Genomic DNA, 15,077 nt, shown 5'->3' with positions numbered 1-15,077 from the left:
TTCCAGAGAGAATTTAAGATTAATGATTATAGCAAAAGCTTCAATTATCTGCTAAATTCACTAGTGTGGAATATCTTATTCTGGCAATGCATGTCAAATATGGTGGGAACTTAGATTTCATTACACAAACAAGCAAAAAAAAATTTTAACTTTTATTTATTTTTAGAGAGAGAAGGATTGGGGTGGGGTGAAGGGTGACAGAGAAAAAGAGAATTTTAAGCAGGCTCCACTGTCGGGCATGAGTGGGGATGGATCCCACAACCCTGAGATCATGACCTGAGCTGAGATTAAGTCAGACACTTAACTGGTGAGCCACCGCATGCCCCCACTTAATCAAAATGTTTAACATTTAATACACTTGCCATGCATGTTGAGGTAGTCTTGAATTTTTAAGAAAATTTATATACTTAATATAAAATTTTTTTTTCAAATTTTATATTTAAAGTGATGTACCAATGAAATATTTAAAGTCTGTCTAATGAATTTGACTCATATTTACATGGTGTGATTAATGGTTTCATCTTTTCAGATTTATTTTTTTTAGCATAAGATAACCAAAGCTGGAAATAGTTCTAACAGAAACAATTGACTATAGTTACTAGAAAGATTTGCAAAATAACTACTCCAAATATTTTTAAAGATTTTATTTATTTATTTATTTATTTATTTATTTATTTATTTATTCATGAGAGACTCAGAGAGAGAGAGAGGCAGAGACACACAGGCAGAGAGAGAAGCAGGCTCCATGCAGGGAGCCCAATGTGGGACTCAATGTGGGACTCAATCCCAGGTCTCCAGGATCACGCCCTGGGCTGAAGGTGACGCTACACCTCTGAGCCACCTGGGCTGCCCTACTCCAAATATTTTTACAGCTATCACATTTTATTTTTTTTATATTAACTTAATATCTTAAAATTTTAACAAATGAATTAATGTATGTTTACACTGTCTTGTAGGTGGAGAAACTCTAATGTCAAAAATACTAGGTAATATCTCAGATTACGTGTTCACCTGGAACTTGAGTCAAAGTTGAAAGTTAAGGTTCCTGACACTCCAGTTGCTACCTCTGGTTCCTAGACTGCACAGTCAACAAATACCACAGAGCTGTTCAGCTTTGAAAACTGATGTTTATGCATAGATACTTTAATAATAAGTAATATTATTAATGAATTCAAGGATGAAAGTATTTAGTGTTAGTCAATTTCCCTATCAGTTATCCGTTACTGTCTGACAAACTATCTTAAAATGTTGCAGATTAAAACAGAAGCAATTTATTAATTCTTATGATCCAGTGGATTGACTGGGCAGTTCTTAGCTTTTGTCTTTTGAGTTCTCTCATGTGCCTGCATTCTAACTGAAGGATTTATCTGGATGGGAAGTTCTGAGAAAGCCTCACAGCCTGCTAGTTGGTCTGTGGGCTGTCTGCTCCACATGGCCTTTCCTCGGTCTTCCCTGCAAGGTGATCCCAGGCAGCATTCCAAGAGGGCAAAAGTGCAAGCTGCAAGGACTTAGGCCCAGGATCTGGTACTTGCATCATGTCATCTCTGCCACATTTTTTGGGCTAAAGCAAATCACAGGCCAGACCAGACTCAAAAGGGTTGGAAGATGAATCTCACCTCCTGGTGGGAGGAGCTGCAGAGCATTTGTGACCATATTTGGTCTGTTACATGTTCTTAGTAAACTCACCATTTCATTTTAAGTGATCTTATTAACCCATTAAAATACTAAATCATATGCACATTTACATTTTACAAAGACAATCCATATTTTCCATACATGTATTTTGGGGAAATACTTTTTGCACTTGTTATACAATGGCATTCTTCTGTGGTTTTGGTATGTTATATAAAAATTTTAGTGTACCATAGTACTTGTATTAAAACCTATAAAATAAAGTATTTAAAAATATTAAAATGTCTTTCTTAATTATAACCATAATTTTCCAAATTCAATACTCTTACTGAGAATGTCATTTATTTGTATGCTGCATTCCACCAAAGATTGAAAGGTGTATTTTATTTTATGTGTATTTTTAACCTAGAATGCAACTAATGAACTCACAAAACAGTCATCAAATGTGAAGTCTCTGAAATTTGAACTCCTAGCAAAAGAAGAACACATAAAGGAAATGCATGAGAAGTAGGTTTTGATATTCGTATCCATTGTATTTGGTGCCACCTAGTGGTAGTTAACTCTCTTAAACATTGCATCCAAGAAACAATGAAGTTGGGGGTTGTTTGTTTTTTAAAGATTTATTTATTTACTCATGAGAGACACAGGCAGAGGGAGAAGCAGGCTCCATGCAGGGAGCCCGATGTGGGACTCAATCCCGAGGCCTCACCGCGGACGGAAGCCAGGTGCTAAACCACTGAGCCACCTAGGGATACCCCTGAAGTTGTTCTCAAAATGAAGTTTTCCTTCATGCTTAAGCCTCAATAAAATGAAAGTTTAAGTAATATTACCGATAAGCATGGTTGGTGGCAAAATATTTACTACTTTTCATCAGAGTAAGAATATAAAGTTAGATTTTCATTCTTAAACAATTAATTTTGAATGTATGTAAATTAGTAACCTAAAGACTATGAACAGGAAACTTCTGAATGTGGTAATTATTTGACCAAAACTATGTATGTAGGTTGATCTTTTATTGGATTTAATTGCTTAAGTTTATAGAGCTAAGGGGAAAGGAAAGTTTGGTTTGTCTCTAAAATAAAAGGAAGATTACAAAAGTTTGTACTGCATGTGTATATTAACAAAAAGGGATTTAAAATGTTCTATCTCACTGAATCAAAATGATTTCCTTTCTATATCTTTTATATATATATATATTATTAGAGCTCAGGAATAATAACGTGTTTAGATAGAATTCCAGCCTGTGGTTGATAATTTGAGAACTATACATATATATCTCAAGTACATATGTGTATACCACATTTTAAGTGAAGATAACTTGGAAGTGATATTAACAGATGAAACTAGATGAAAGATTGGTTAATTTTTTAAACAAAATATCATCAAGTTTATTTATGAGTCTAAGGGGCATTCTTGTTTACTATTTAACAGTAAGGGCTCTAGAGATGACATTCTTTGAATCCTGGCTCCTCTACCTGCTAGCTCTGTATCACAGTTTAATAGCATTCGCTCCTAAAATTCTTGTGAGGCTTGAATGAGTGCATGTAGAGCACTTGTAACAGAAACCAGCACACAGCAGGCCCACAGTAAATGCTGTTATTATTTGGTAGTACTAGTAGTAGTTGCCACAGCAGCTGCCATTTTATACATGTTATCCACTTAAGCTACACTGAAGGGTCAATTCAATCACAAGTGATACTAAATTAGAAGATACCATGCCTAAGTTTATTGTGTTTCTATATGATGGTATAAGATTTTACATTTGTTTATTAAAGTATAGAATTGTTTCCAGTCACTGTTAGACTTGTTCATGATCTCTAAATATCAGTTTGATTTTTCTTAGCAATGCAAGAATATAATTTAAATATAACAATTTTAATTTTTCATAAATTTTGTCAATCTTTCTCAGTTTTTCTATTTTTAAAAAAGATTTTATTTATTTATTCATGAGAGACAGAGAGAGAGAGAGAGAGGGAAAGACAGAGACACAGGCAGAGGGAGAAGCAGGCTCCATGCAGGAAGCTTGACGTGGGACTCGATCCCGAGTCTCCAGGATCAGGCCTTGGGCTGAATGTGGCGCTAAACTGCTTAGCCACCCGGGCTGCCCAGTTCTTCTATTTTTTGGTCTTAATGCATATATATATATATATATATAAAATACTATAATTACCAATCACAACTGAATTACAGGTTTTACAAGTACTCAAAGTATTAATAGAACAATATTTCATCTCATGTAATTATCTTATTAATTTCCAATTAACATCAGATAGCATTTAAAAATTAGCAGTAGGTATAGCACTGGATAATATGTAAGATTATCATATAATCATATAATCACTGTTAAAGTATTTTCTAACACTCTCAATAAAATGTTTTCCCCCCCCTTTCAAGGATGTCTCGAATGGAGAGGGATATAACCATGAAAAGACATTTGATAGAGGACTTGAAATTTCGACAGAAAGTAAATTCAGAAAGTAATGAGAGTATTAATGAAATGTTAGAAAATCTTGAAAAAAAGGTATTAACTTTTATGTTCTCTGACACTGAAAAAAATCACTTCCCTCTTACTTATATCTTTAACTTGAGTATTCAATCTTAATAAATTTATAGAAGATATTCATAGAATACATTTATACTGTTACACAATTATATGCTCTGAAAGTACATTATTTGTTTTAGAATTCAAGACTCAGATCTCATACATAACATAGCTACACATTCTCTTTATATCTGTGAACATACCATGAAAAGATAATCAAGTATAAATTTAAAAATCTTCAATGCTCCTGGGGTATATAATTACATTTTATTCAGTATTTTAAAGTTTAATTTATACAACTTAAAACTATTTATTCACTTTATCTAATTTACTAACATTTAGAATGACAAATTGAAGCATATATGAAATGCAAATGGTGATAACCAGTAACTACCAGAAATTCTTTTAAAAATGTACTTACCACCATTTTTAAAAAGTATACTTTTCCTTCTCTACACTTAGTTCGGTGTATTTAGGAAGACTGTTGTATTTAACATAGTTGCATATCTGACCGCAAAGTAGAAATCAGCAATTTGCTAAGATTTTTTTTTTTTTTTAAAAAGGTGCTATTTGCACAACTCATAAAGCAGCTTGTGCTTTGGCATTCATTAAATGTTATCTACTCCAGAGAGAGCATCTCTCTTACTTTCCTTTTTGGAGATAAAAATGTAAGTATCTGTTAGCTCAAATGGATTTAAGAGAGAAAATTTTATATGAGCAAGACAAATGCACATGGATTTTCTTTCTTTTTTTCCTCCACATACCCACATAAATTATAATTCTTATAGTTTTTTTTCAGTGTTGTCCTTTAAATGTTGCTGATTTTTAAACCTTAATAATTGTTCCAGATATAGTCTTAGAGTCTTCGTATAAGTAATTATATATATTTAGTGGTATTGAATGAAAAAAGAAAAACTATTTCTTCTTTCAAATGTATAATAAAAATGTTGCATTACTTATTTAATTTTATTTTATAAAGTACATGTTATATGGTTCTAACTGAAAGTTATCCATGACTTGGATTGTTTAAGAATCCAAAACAACCACCTCTTGCTTAAGGAAGTTTAGGTTAGTAACTAAAGGAAACAGTTAAAATTAGTATTGTTTTATTAGGTAGACCACTTCATACCAGCATTCATATATTTTTGTGCATTTTTTGTTTTGCTATTGATTTAAGGATTTTAGTCTCATTCACACTATGAGTGCTACAAACCTTATACGTTTTTATCAGTTTTTAAACTTTTATTTATTTAAATTTGATATCATTTATGAGAAAATAAATTAGGCATATTCCTGAATTTTTTTTGGTTTCTGTTACAACAAATGGAGTATACAACTAGGATAATAGTTACTTTTATGCTTTTACTGTAGGTGAAGACACTAACAGAAGAATGTTCCAACAAGAAGGTATCAATTGATTCACTAAAGCAGAGACTCAGTGTTGCCGTGAAAGAGAAGTCACAGTACGAACAGATGTATCAAAAAACTAAAGAGGAATTAGAAAAAAAAGTATGCTTTTTAGACATGTTAGCTTAGAAATGGAATATAACTGTATCTTTTTCATTTTTAAAGTTGTCATTTTTTCTCCCCAAAACTATTATGAGCAACCTAATTGTTTCAGATAACTGCAAAGAACATTTTTATCTCGACATGAAACACTAAGAATTTGTTTAACATTAATGGTAGTGCTGTATTAGATAAATAGATTTTGTGTCTTGATAATATCTTTAAAATGAACATTATTGTTAAGAACTTGTCTAAGTGAATATAAATTTCTTAGATCCACCTAACCTTATAAACTAATTAAATATTTCCATTTGATATGTGAGATCTTTTGGTCTAAAATAGCTTCCATGTCTTTAATGATTTATTATTTTTAAAAATATGAACTAACCTTGATGATAAATATATGGGAATATGTACTCAGAATATTTATTGGAAAAAAATAAAAAATAAAAATTGCACATACATTCCACATAAAAAAAAGAAAATAAACGAAAATAACCATCAATTTTACCGAAATAAAAATAAATATGTATAAAAAGAGAATCATGAAACCATTTCTCTATCTGACATATATACCTAGCCCTTCCAAATATGTTTGTGAATCATTTTTTATTCTGTTATCTCTGGTCTTTTTCAGGATATCAAACTAAGTTTCCTAGTATCAAAAATAAGTGAGACCGAATCTGCAATGGCAGAGATTGAAACAGCAGCATCTAAACATCTTCAAGGATTAGCACTGCAAAGCGAGCAAGCCCTGGAAGGTGCACAGAAGAAATTACTGTTAGCCAATAAGAAAGTTGAAGAGTTCACCATATTTGTGAAGGTTTGAATTATTCATAGTTTACTAATCTGTACTTTACTTTCGTCAGGGTGGTGGCCTCCTTGAGATGAGGTGGGAACACTCCGAAGTTTCTTTTTGCTTTCTAAAACCGCAAAGAATCTTCTCCTACCCACTTGCCACGTTGTTCAAAATTTGTCTAGAAAAGATTTGGTTTTATAGTTTGAGTTTAACATACTCCATCCTATTTTTAATATTCTTTTCTTAACATCATTTCAGTGATGGAATTGTAATAATCATGTAATCAAGACAGGTTTTAAGATGAAAGCAGTCATTTCCTCTCCACTCTCCTTTTGAAAATCCAGCAAGAACAACCAGAAAGTTGCCCTAGTTTTATTGAAGCTCGGAGACATCTGAACCCCAGCCCATAACCTGTTAGACATGGAATGAGTAGAAGAATGGTAAATGATTTAGCAGAACAAACAGAAGACAAATCAAAGTGCCTGCAAAGGCTGTGCTGTCTAGAAATTATCTGACAGCTGAAGAACCTTAGAGAGCCTCAGTAATTGGCTACACAAGGAACCACTAAGAGTGACAGGGGAAGGGTGGATAAAGGTGGTTTGTTTGAAAGTCTTCATAAGGAGCTTTTTCGGCCTCTGGTCTGTACATTTGTCCCACATAATCAGACAGTATTCTTCCCTTAGGTCTTCTGAGACAATCAAGGAGGAGCAGCTCTGGTTTCAGAGATACCAGAAACCAGGGATCTGGTGATGCTGTGTCCCTTTAATCCCATTCTGAGTTGTTTATATCTCTTTTTGGTGCTTTTCATTCTGCCTTGTCTTATAGCTAGCAAATGAATCTGTTGCCAGTAGGTAGATGATAAGTTTCTTAAACTGAAGGACAATGTTTTATCAATCTCCACCTCCACAATATCTACCAGGTGCCTTGCAAAATATTCAGCATGTGGCAATAATCACTACTGAATCAAATTAAATTTCTATTAGAAATGTGAAATTCTAATGATAGTTCTTTGACCTTTCAAAATAAGCATCAAAACAGTTTGACTGCAGTGGGAAAGTAACTCTATATTCTCTATTTTATCCTGAAATCACAATATTTTATTTTGTTTTTTAGCAATCTTTCATGAGATTGAGTTACTTGTGCTACTTTGCCCTTCAGACGGCATGCATGATTTAAAAGCTGGCATGTTGGGGCACCTGGTGGCTCAGTGGTTGAGCATCTGCCTTTGGCTCAGTGTGTGATCCCGGGGTCCTGGGATCAAGTCCTGTATCACACTCTCCACAGGGAGCCTGCTTCTCCCTCTGTCTATGTTTCTGCCTCTGTGTGTGTGTGTGTCTCTCACATGAATAAATAAAATCTTCAAACAAACAAAAAAACTGGCATATCATACTACAGAGCTGTAATAATCAAAACAGTAAGGTACTGACATAAAAATAAACACACGGATGAGTGGAACAGCAAAGAAAGCACAGAAGTAAACCCACAGCTGTATGGTCAATTAATCTTTGATAAAAGAGGCAAGAATATGCAATGGAAAAAGTCAGTCCTTCAACAAATGGTGTTGGGAAAACTGGACCGCTGCATGCAAAATAATGGAACTGGATGGACCACTTTTTACACTGTACACAGTAAGTAAGTACTGTACACAGTATACAGTACTGTAAGTACTGTACACAGTAAGTAAGTAACTCAAAATGGATTAAGGACCTAAATGTGAGACCTGAAACCATAGTAATCCTAAAAGACAACATAGCAGTAATTTCTCTGACATCAGCCATAGCAATATTTTTCTAGATATGTCTCCTGAGACAAGGGAAATAAAAGCAAAAATAAACTGTTGGGATACATCAAAATAAAAAGTTTCTGCACAGCAAAAGAAACCATCAACAAAAACTAAAAGACAACCAACGGAAGGGGAGAAGATATTTGCAAATGACATCTGATTAAGGGTTAAGTATCCAAAATGTATAAATAATTTATAAAACTCCACACCCCCCAAAAATAACCCAATTAAAAAATGGGCAGAAGACCTGAACAGGCATTTTTCTGAAGAAGACATACAGATGGCCAAAAGACACCTGGAAAGATGCTCATCATCACTAATCATCACGGAAATGGAAATCAAAACCAGAAGGCAAAAATCACCTCACACCTGTCAAGAATGGCTAAAATCAAAAACACAGAAAAACATCAAGTATTGTTGAGGATGTGGAGAAAAAGGAATCCTTTCACAGTGTTGGTGGGAATGCAAACTGGTACAACCACTATGGTAGACAGTATAGAGGTTCCTCGAAAAATTAAAAATAGAATTACCATATGATCCAGTAATCACACTACTGGGTATTTACCCAAAGAATATGAAAACACTCATTTTCAAGGATATATGCACCCCTATGTTTATTGCAGCATTATTTGTAATAGCCAAATTATGGAAGCAGCCCAAGTGTCCATCAGTGGATAAATGGACAAAGAAGGTGTGGTATCTATATGTACAATGGACTATTACTGAGCCATAAAAAAAGAATGAGATGTTTGCAACAACATGAATGGATCTAGAATACAATACTAAGTGAAGTAAGTCAGAGAAAAACAAATACCATATGATTTCGCTCATATTTGTAATTTAAGAAACAAATGAACAGAGAGAAAAAGACGAATCAAAAAAACAGATTCTTAACTAGAGAACTAGTAGATGGTTACCAAAGGGGAGGTGGGTGGGAGGGTGGGTGAAATAGGTCGAGAGGATTAAGAGTACACTTATGATGAGCACTGAGTAATGTATAGAATTGTTGAATCACAGCATTGTACACCTGAAACTAATATGACACTATATGTTAACTATACTGGAGTTAAAATTTAAAGAAACTGGCATAATATAGCTGTAGAAATTTACTTCAATATATGAAATATTTTCAGTTCATGGAATTTTTATAAAATGAAGGTTTAAACTATGGAATAAAATAACATCACTAATTACTCTCTCCTTTCCCAAGTAGCCTCAGTATTATTTGATTCACTCGATTAAACTTGCCACATATATGTGTGTGTATTTTAATGTATATTATTTTATGTATATTAATATATTACTGTTCTCAAATCAATCTTTTTGTTTGCTTCTCTGTCTAGATTGGTAGGTTATTTGGCATCTCTTAAGCCTCCAGTAGAAACTTCTTTGCTCAACAGAAAGTAGAACATTTTTAAATCCACTTATCCCCATAGGTATTGATCTTATTTATAAGATACAACATTCCTGAGCTTATAGATTGGATATAAGATGGCAAATAACTGGATCTTATGTATAATGCCATATTCTTCATTCCTCTAAAAATAGGACCTTACGACATTTTATGCCACTGTTAATAGTACCCTGTTTAGAACAAATCCTTTACTTAGTTTCTCTGAAAATCATAGATACCTTGGGAGCTTTCTCATTTTAAAAACATCTACAAAATGAATGGAATAAAACATTTGATCTGTTTTATCTCTTTTAACAAAGGTTTTGATGGATATAAAGTCAAACCAATAAACCTTGCCTCAGAGGACCCCAAATGATTGCAGAGTATTAATTTTAGTAAATGTAATTTACCTTTTCCAGATTTAAAATGTCATTTCTTCCAAACTCTTGTTGAGTAGTCTCACTGTTTAACTTATGATAAGCATTCGCATTGAATATTGTCATTATTCATGATGTAAAACCATTTTTATTATGACTGACTTCATAAGCCTTTGTTTTTTATTTTATATCCAGATTAAAGTTTTGTTTGTTGCAGTTTTAGCCAAAATATAAAACATGAAATACATAATTATAAGATTTACTTAAATGCCAATCATTTTTCTTGAAATATTCTTTGAATATATCCTTTTTAAAAAGAATTGATAACCAGAAGTTTTAAAATAGAAAAATGAATTTTATGATTACATATCTGATTATCATTGATTTGACAAAATTTCATGACCAAATTACTTGGCAAAATTATCTTTTAAAAAACAAGGCTTTTGGGATCCCTGGGTGGCGCAGCGGTTTGGCGCCTGCCTTTGGCCCAGGGCGTGATCCTGGAGACCCAGGATCGAATCCCACATCGGGCTCCCGGTGCATGGAGCCTGCTTCTCCCTCTGCCTATGTCTCTGCCTCTCTCTCTCTCTCTTTGTGACTATCATAAATAAAATAAATAAATAAATAAATAAATAAATAAATAAATAAATAAATAAAAAACAAGGCTTTTAATTTTGTCCAAGAATTTGAATATTTAATGATAAAGTATCTAATTTCTAATTGTTGAAGAATGACATATTAATCCTTCATTTTTTTCACCAACAATGATGTACAGTATAAATGCCTAAATAGATAAATTAAGGATTACTGTGGTTTCATGTCTTAAATATTACATAATAGGAGATAAATATTTAATTCATGTTAAATATTACATAATAGGAAAAGATAAAAGATATCAATAAGCCATTTGTTAGTACTCTTTTAGAACTTTTCCACTTTATTTCAGTTTGGTATTGGATCACTTGCATTAGAATCAACAGATTCTAAAGCTTTCATATAAAATGCATAATTTAGGGCCCCAAGTTTATTGAATCAAAATCTTTGTGGGGGTGAGGCCTAATAACCTGAATTTAACAAGTTGAGTGATTATTATGCATAATACAGGTTTTAAAACACTGCCTTCAATTGTTTTTATTAATTGAATCCATATATGATTTGGTGTTTAAAAAGCCTAATGGTAATTTGAAATTTGTTTTTCTTAACTGTATTTTAGAGCCCATATGTAGTTAATACTGGCATTACTTCTGCTGCTTAATCCATTTTTTTAATAAAGGCCAAACCAGATACAATAGCAAAGACTGGACATTTGGCTGTGAGGAATGAGAGGACTGTCATCTTTTTCTTCCTTGTACATATGTATGGTGAGCGGACTGGGAGGGAATGCTCAGGAGCGAGGATACATACCATCAGTGACTTCCTAAATCTTTACTGTGTTAGGGCTAAGCTTTTTAGATATTTAAAATCTCCATAATTTGGCCCTATCCTGCTTAGAATCTAATCTTCTTCCCCACTACTCTCCAACTTTCACCCGTAGTGTTCTTTCTTGCCTTTGTACAGTTTTCCTTCCCACTGAGCATATTGTCATTCTTTATCTGCAGAGTACTGGCATGTAACAAGGCTCATTAAATTCTCAAGGAATTGACTTTATATCAGCTTCAAGGATGATACTAGCCACATAATCGCTGCTTAGATAGAAAACTCTGTGAAGGCAAGAGCTGTGCATATTCCTTAAAGAGCATAGTTAAAGAATGTGCATTTTTCTACATGGAATATTGTGGTAAACAGGATTCATTCTGTACAGAACTTATTAGGGTATCACGTACTTTTGTGTAAAAGTACTTAATAAATATTATTACTCATATTAATAGCAATAATGTTTGTTCAGGCCCTGTTGTGGAATCTGTGTTCCCTTTAGTCTTTGCATTTTTCATAGAGCACAACCAGATTAGAGAAGAGGTGGAATGACCATCTGTTCTAGATCTAGTCTTGAATATGGAATTTTGCCCTGGGGTAAAATCAAGTGCTTTGAGCATGTGGGCTGGATATATGTGGCAGAGCTGAGGCTTTGAATCCTCCTAGTAACTGAATAAAGCACACAAGGGAAATTCCTAGAAGTATTTGCTCAGTTTGATTGAGCCCTGATATAGGCTTGTTAATGTGCTTATATGTGAGAGTCATATGCCAGATTCTATCTTCTCAATGGTTTTTGTGAGCTTTGAAATAAATATCAGCCAAAGAACAACATTTAGCTGGAAGCTTAAATCATTTAATTACCAATATGTGCTTGCTTTGGAAAGATTTAGTAAGATGTTTTGGGCATATAAATTTCTTGCTTCTTTAATGAGAACATTTGTGGAGCACTATAATTTTATTTTTATATGTACAATTGTTAATACTTTGGCACTGATCTGCATCTTAAATATGATTTTTTTTCCTGTTCTTTTTCTCCAACTTTATTGGGACATAATTGACATATAACACTATATAATTTAAGGTATACAGTGTGATGATGTGGTATATGTATATATCATGAAATATTTACCACAATAAGGTTAGTTAACACATCCTTCACACCTCACATAATAACCATTTAGTTGTTGGTGTTGTTGTTACGGTAAAGACATTTGAAATCTACTCTTATAGCAACTTTCAAGTATACAATAGTTATGTTAACTGCAGTCACTATGCTGTATATTACACCCTGGAATTTATTTTTCTTATAAGTGGAGGTCCATACCCTTTGACCAATGTCTCCTTCCCTTCACCCCTTAGCCCCTGGCAACCAGTGTTCTACTCTCTGTTTTTACAAATTCAGCTTTTTAGATTCCGCCGGTAAGAGACATCATATAGTATTTGTGTTTCTCTGACTTATTTCACTTACTATATTGCTCAAAAGGTACATCCATGTTGCCACAAATGGCAGGATTTCCTCCTTTTTATGGCCCAATAATATTCCATTACATATATGCCATGTTTTCTGTCGTCCATTCATCAATGGACACTGAGGTTGTTTTCACATCTTGGCTATTGTGAATAATGCTGCAATGAATATGAGAGTGCAGATATACTTTCGGATCCTGTTTTCATTTCCTTTGGATATATTCCCAGAAGTGGGATTGCTGCATCATATGGTAGTTCTGCTTCTAATTTTGGAAGGCCTTCTGCACTGTTTTCTACAGTGGCTGTACCAATTTACATTCCCACCAACAGTGCATGGGGTTCCTTTTTGCCACATCCTTGAAAAACATTGGTTATCTCTTACCTATTTAGTAGTAGCCATTCTAAAAGGTTCATGAAGTGATATCTCACTGTGGTTTTGATTTGCATTTTCCTAATGGTTAGTGAGACTGAGTACCTTTTTATGTACTTGTTGGCTATTTCTATGTGCTCTTTGGCAAAATGCTTCTTTTGGTCCTTTGCCCATTTTAAATTATTTAGATTTTTGCTATTAAGTTGTATAAAGTTTCAAGTCAGGAAGTATGATGCTTTGTTCTTTCTCAAGGTTGCTATGACTATTCAGATCTTTTTGTAGTTCCATATAAATTTTAATATAGTTTTTCTATTTTTGTGGAAAATGCTATTGGAATTTTGATAGGGATTGCATTGAATTTATGGATGGCTTTGGGTAATATGGACATTTTAACAGTATTAATTCTTCTGATCCATGACCATGAAATATCTATCCATTTATCTGTATCTTCAGTTTCTTTAATTAATATCTTATAATTTTAAATATTTAAGTCTTTCACTTTGTTCTTTAAATATATTTCTAGGTATTTTATTCTTTTTGATGCACTTGTAAACAGGATTTTTTTCTTAATTTATCTTTCTGCTACTTCATTATTAGTATAAACAACAGTGACTGATTTTGTGTATTAATCTTGTATCCTACAACTTTACTGAATTTATTGATTAGTTCTAACAGTTTTTTGATAGAATGTTTAGGATTTTCTATATATAATATCATGTCATCTACAAATAGTAACAGTTTTACTTCTTCCTTTCCAAAGGTAATTGTTCACGGTCTCTTATGATCTTTTATATTTCTCTGGTATCCGTTGTAACATCTCTTTCATTTCGGATTTATTTTCATTTTTTCCTGGTGAGCCTAATCAAAACTTTGTCAAATTTGTTTATCTTTTCAAAAAACCAGCTCTTAGTTTCATTGATCTTTTCTATTGTCTTTTTAGTCTCTTTTTTATTTATGTCTGTTCTAGTCTTTGTTATTTCCTTCTTTGTACTTTCTACTTTCTTTCATTTGTTTTCACTTTATAATTCCTTGAGGTAGAAAGTTAGGTTCTTTTTTTGACATTTTTCTTGTTTCTTTAGTAGGCGTTTATCACTGTGAACTTTCCTTTTATTTTTATTTTATTTTTATTTTTATATTTATTTTTTTTTAGAGAAGGCATGCTTGAGCAAGGGAGCAGGGGCAGAGGGAGAGAGAATCTCAAGCAAGCTCCCTGTGCAGTGTGGAGCCTAATGCAGAGCTTGATCTCATGACCCTAAGATCATGACCTGGACCAAAATCAAGAGTCAGTTGCTTAACTGACTGAACCACCTAGGCGTCCCTGAACTTTCCTTTTAGAATTATTTTTGCTGCATCCCATAAATTTTGGTGTTACATTTCCATTTTTATTTGTCTCAAGGTATTTTTTTAATTTCTCTTTTGATTTCTTCTTTGGCCCATTGGTTATTCAGTAGCATTTATTTAATCTTTATGTATTTTTGAATTTTCTAGTTTTCTTCATGAAGTTAATTTCTAGTTTCATATCATTTCAGTTCTCTTAAATTTATTAAGTTTTTTTTGTGGTCTAACATAATGCATCTTGGAAAATGTTCCGTGTGCACTTGAGATGAATGTGTATTCTGTTGCTTTTGGATGGAATGTTTGCAAATATTTGTTAAATACATCTGGTAGTATCTCATTTAAGACCAATGTTTCCTTATTGATTTTCAGTATGGATGACCTATCCATTGATATAAGTAGGTATTAAAATCTCCCCTACTTCTATTGTATTACTGTCTATTTCTTCCTTTAGGTCTAT

General features: G+C 33.0%; 1 protein-coding gene across 9 annotated transcripts in view; it reads left to right on the top strand.

The window, feature by feature from the left end:
• The window catches only part of CNTLN (centlein), a 320,657-nt gene that overhangs the window by 283,253 nt on the left and 22,327 nt on the right, over positions 1-15,077 (top strand). For 4 of the 9 annotated variants that reach the window (XM_041763171.1, XM_041763165.1, XM_041763164.1 and 1 more), the window contains 4 exons: positions 2,042-2,139; positions 4,027-4,153; positions 5,546-5,683; positions 6,318-6,503. In XM_041763171.1, the coding sequence (XP_041619105.1) occupies positions 2,042-2,139; positions 4,027-4,153; positions 5,546-5,683; positions 6,318-6,503 (549 nt within the window). Of the gene's footprint in view, positions 1-2,041; positions 2,140-4,026; positions 4,154-5,545; positions 5,684-6,317; positions 6,504-15,077 lie in introns of those variants that run through there. The other 5 variants (XM_041763167.1, XR_005989015.1, XM_041763168.1 and 2 more) reach the window with 5 other exon arrangements.

This window comes from Vulpes lagopus, chromosome 7, assembly GCF_018345385.1.
Source record: "Vulpes lagopus strain Blue_001 chromosome 7, ASM1834538v1, whole genome shotgun sequence".
In the NCBI taxonomy this organism is placed as follows: domain Eukaryota; kingdom Metazoa; phylum Chordata; class Mammalia; order Carnivora; family Canidae; genus Vulpes; species Vulpes lagopus.
Note: the sequence above shows the minus strand (reverse complement) of the source record. Positions and strands in the feature narration are given on the sequence as shown.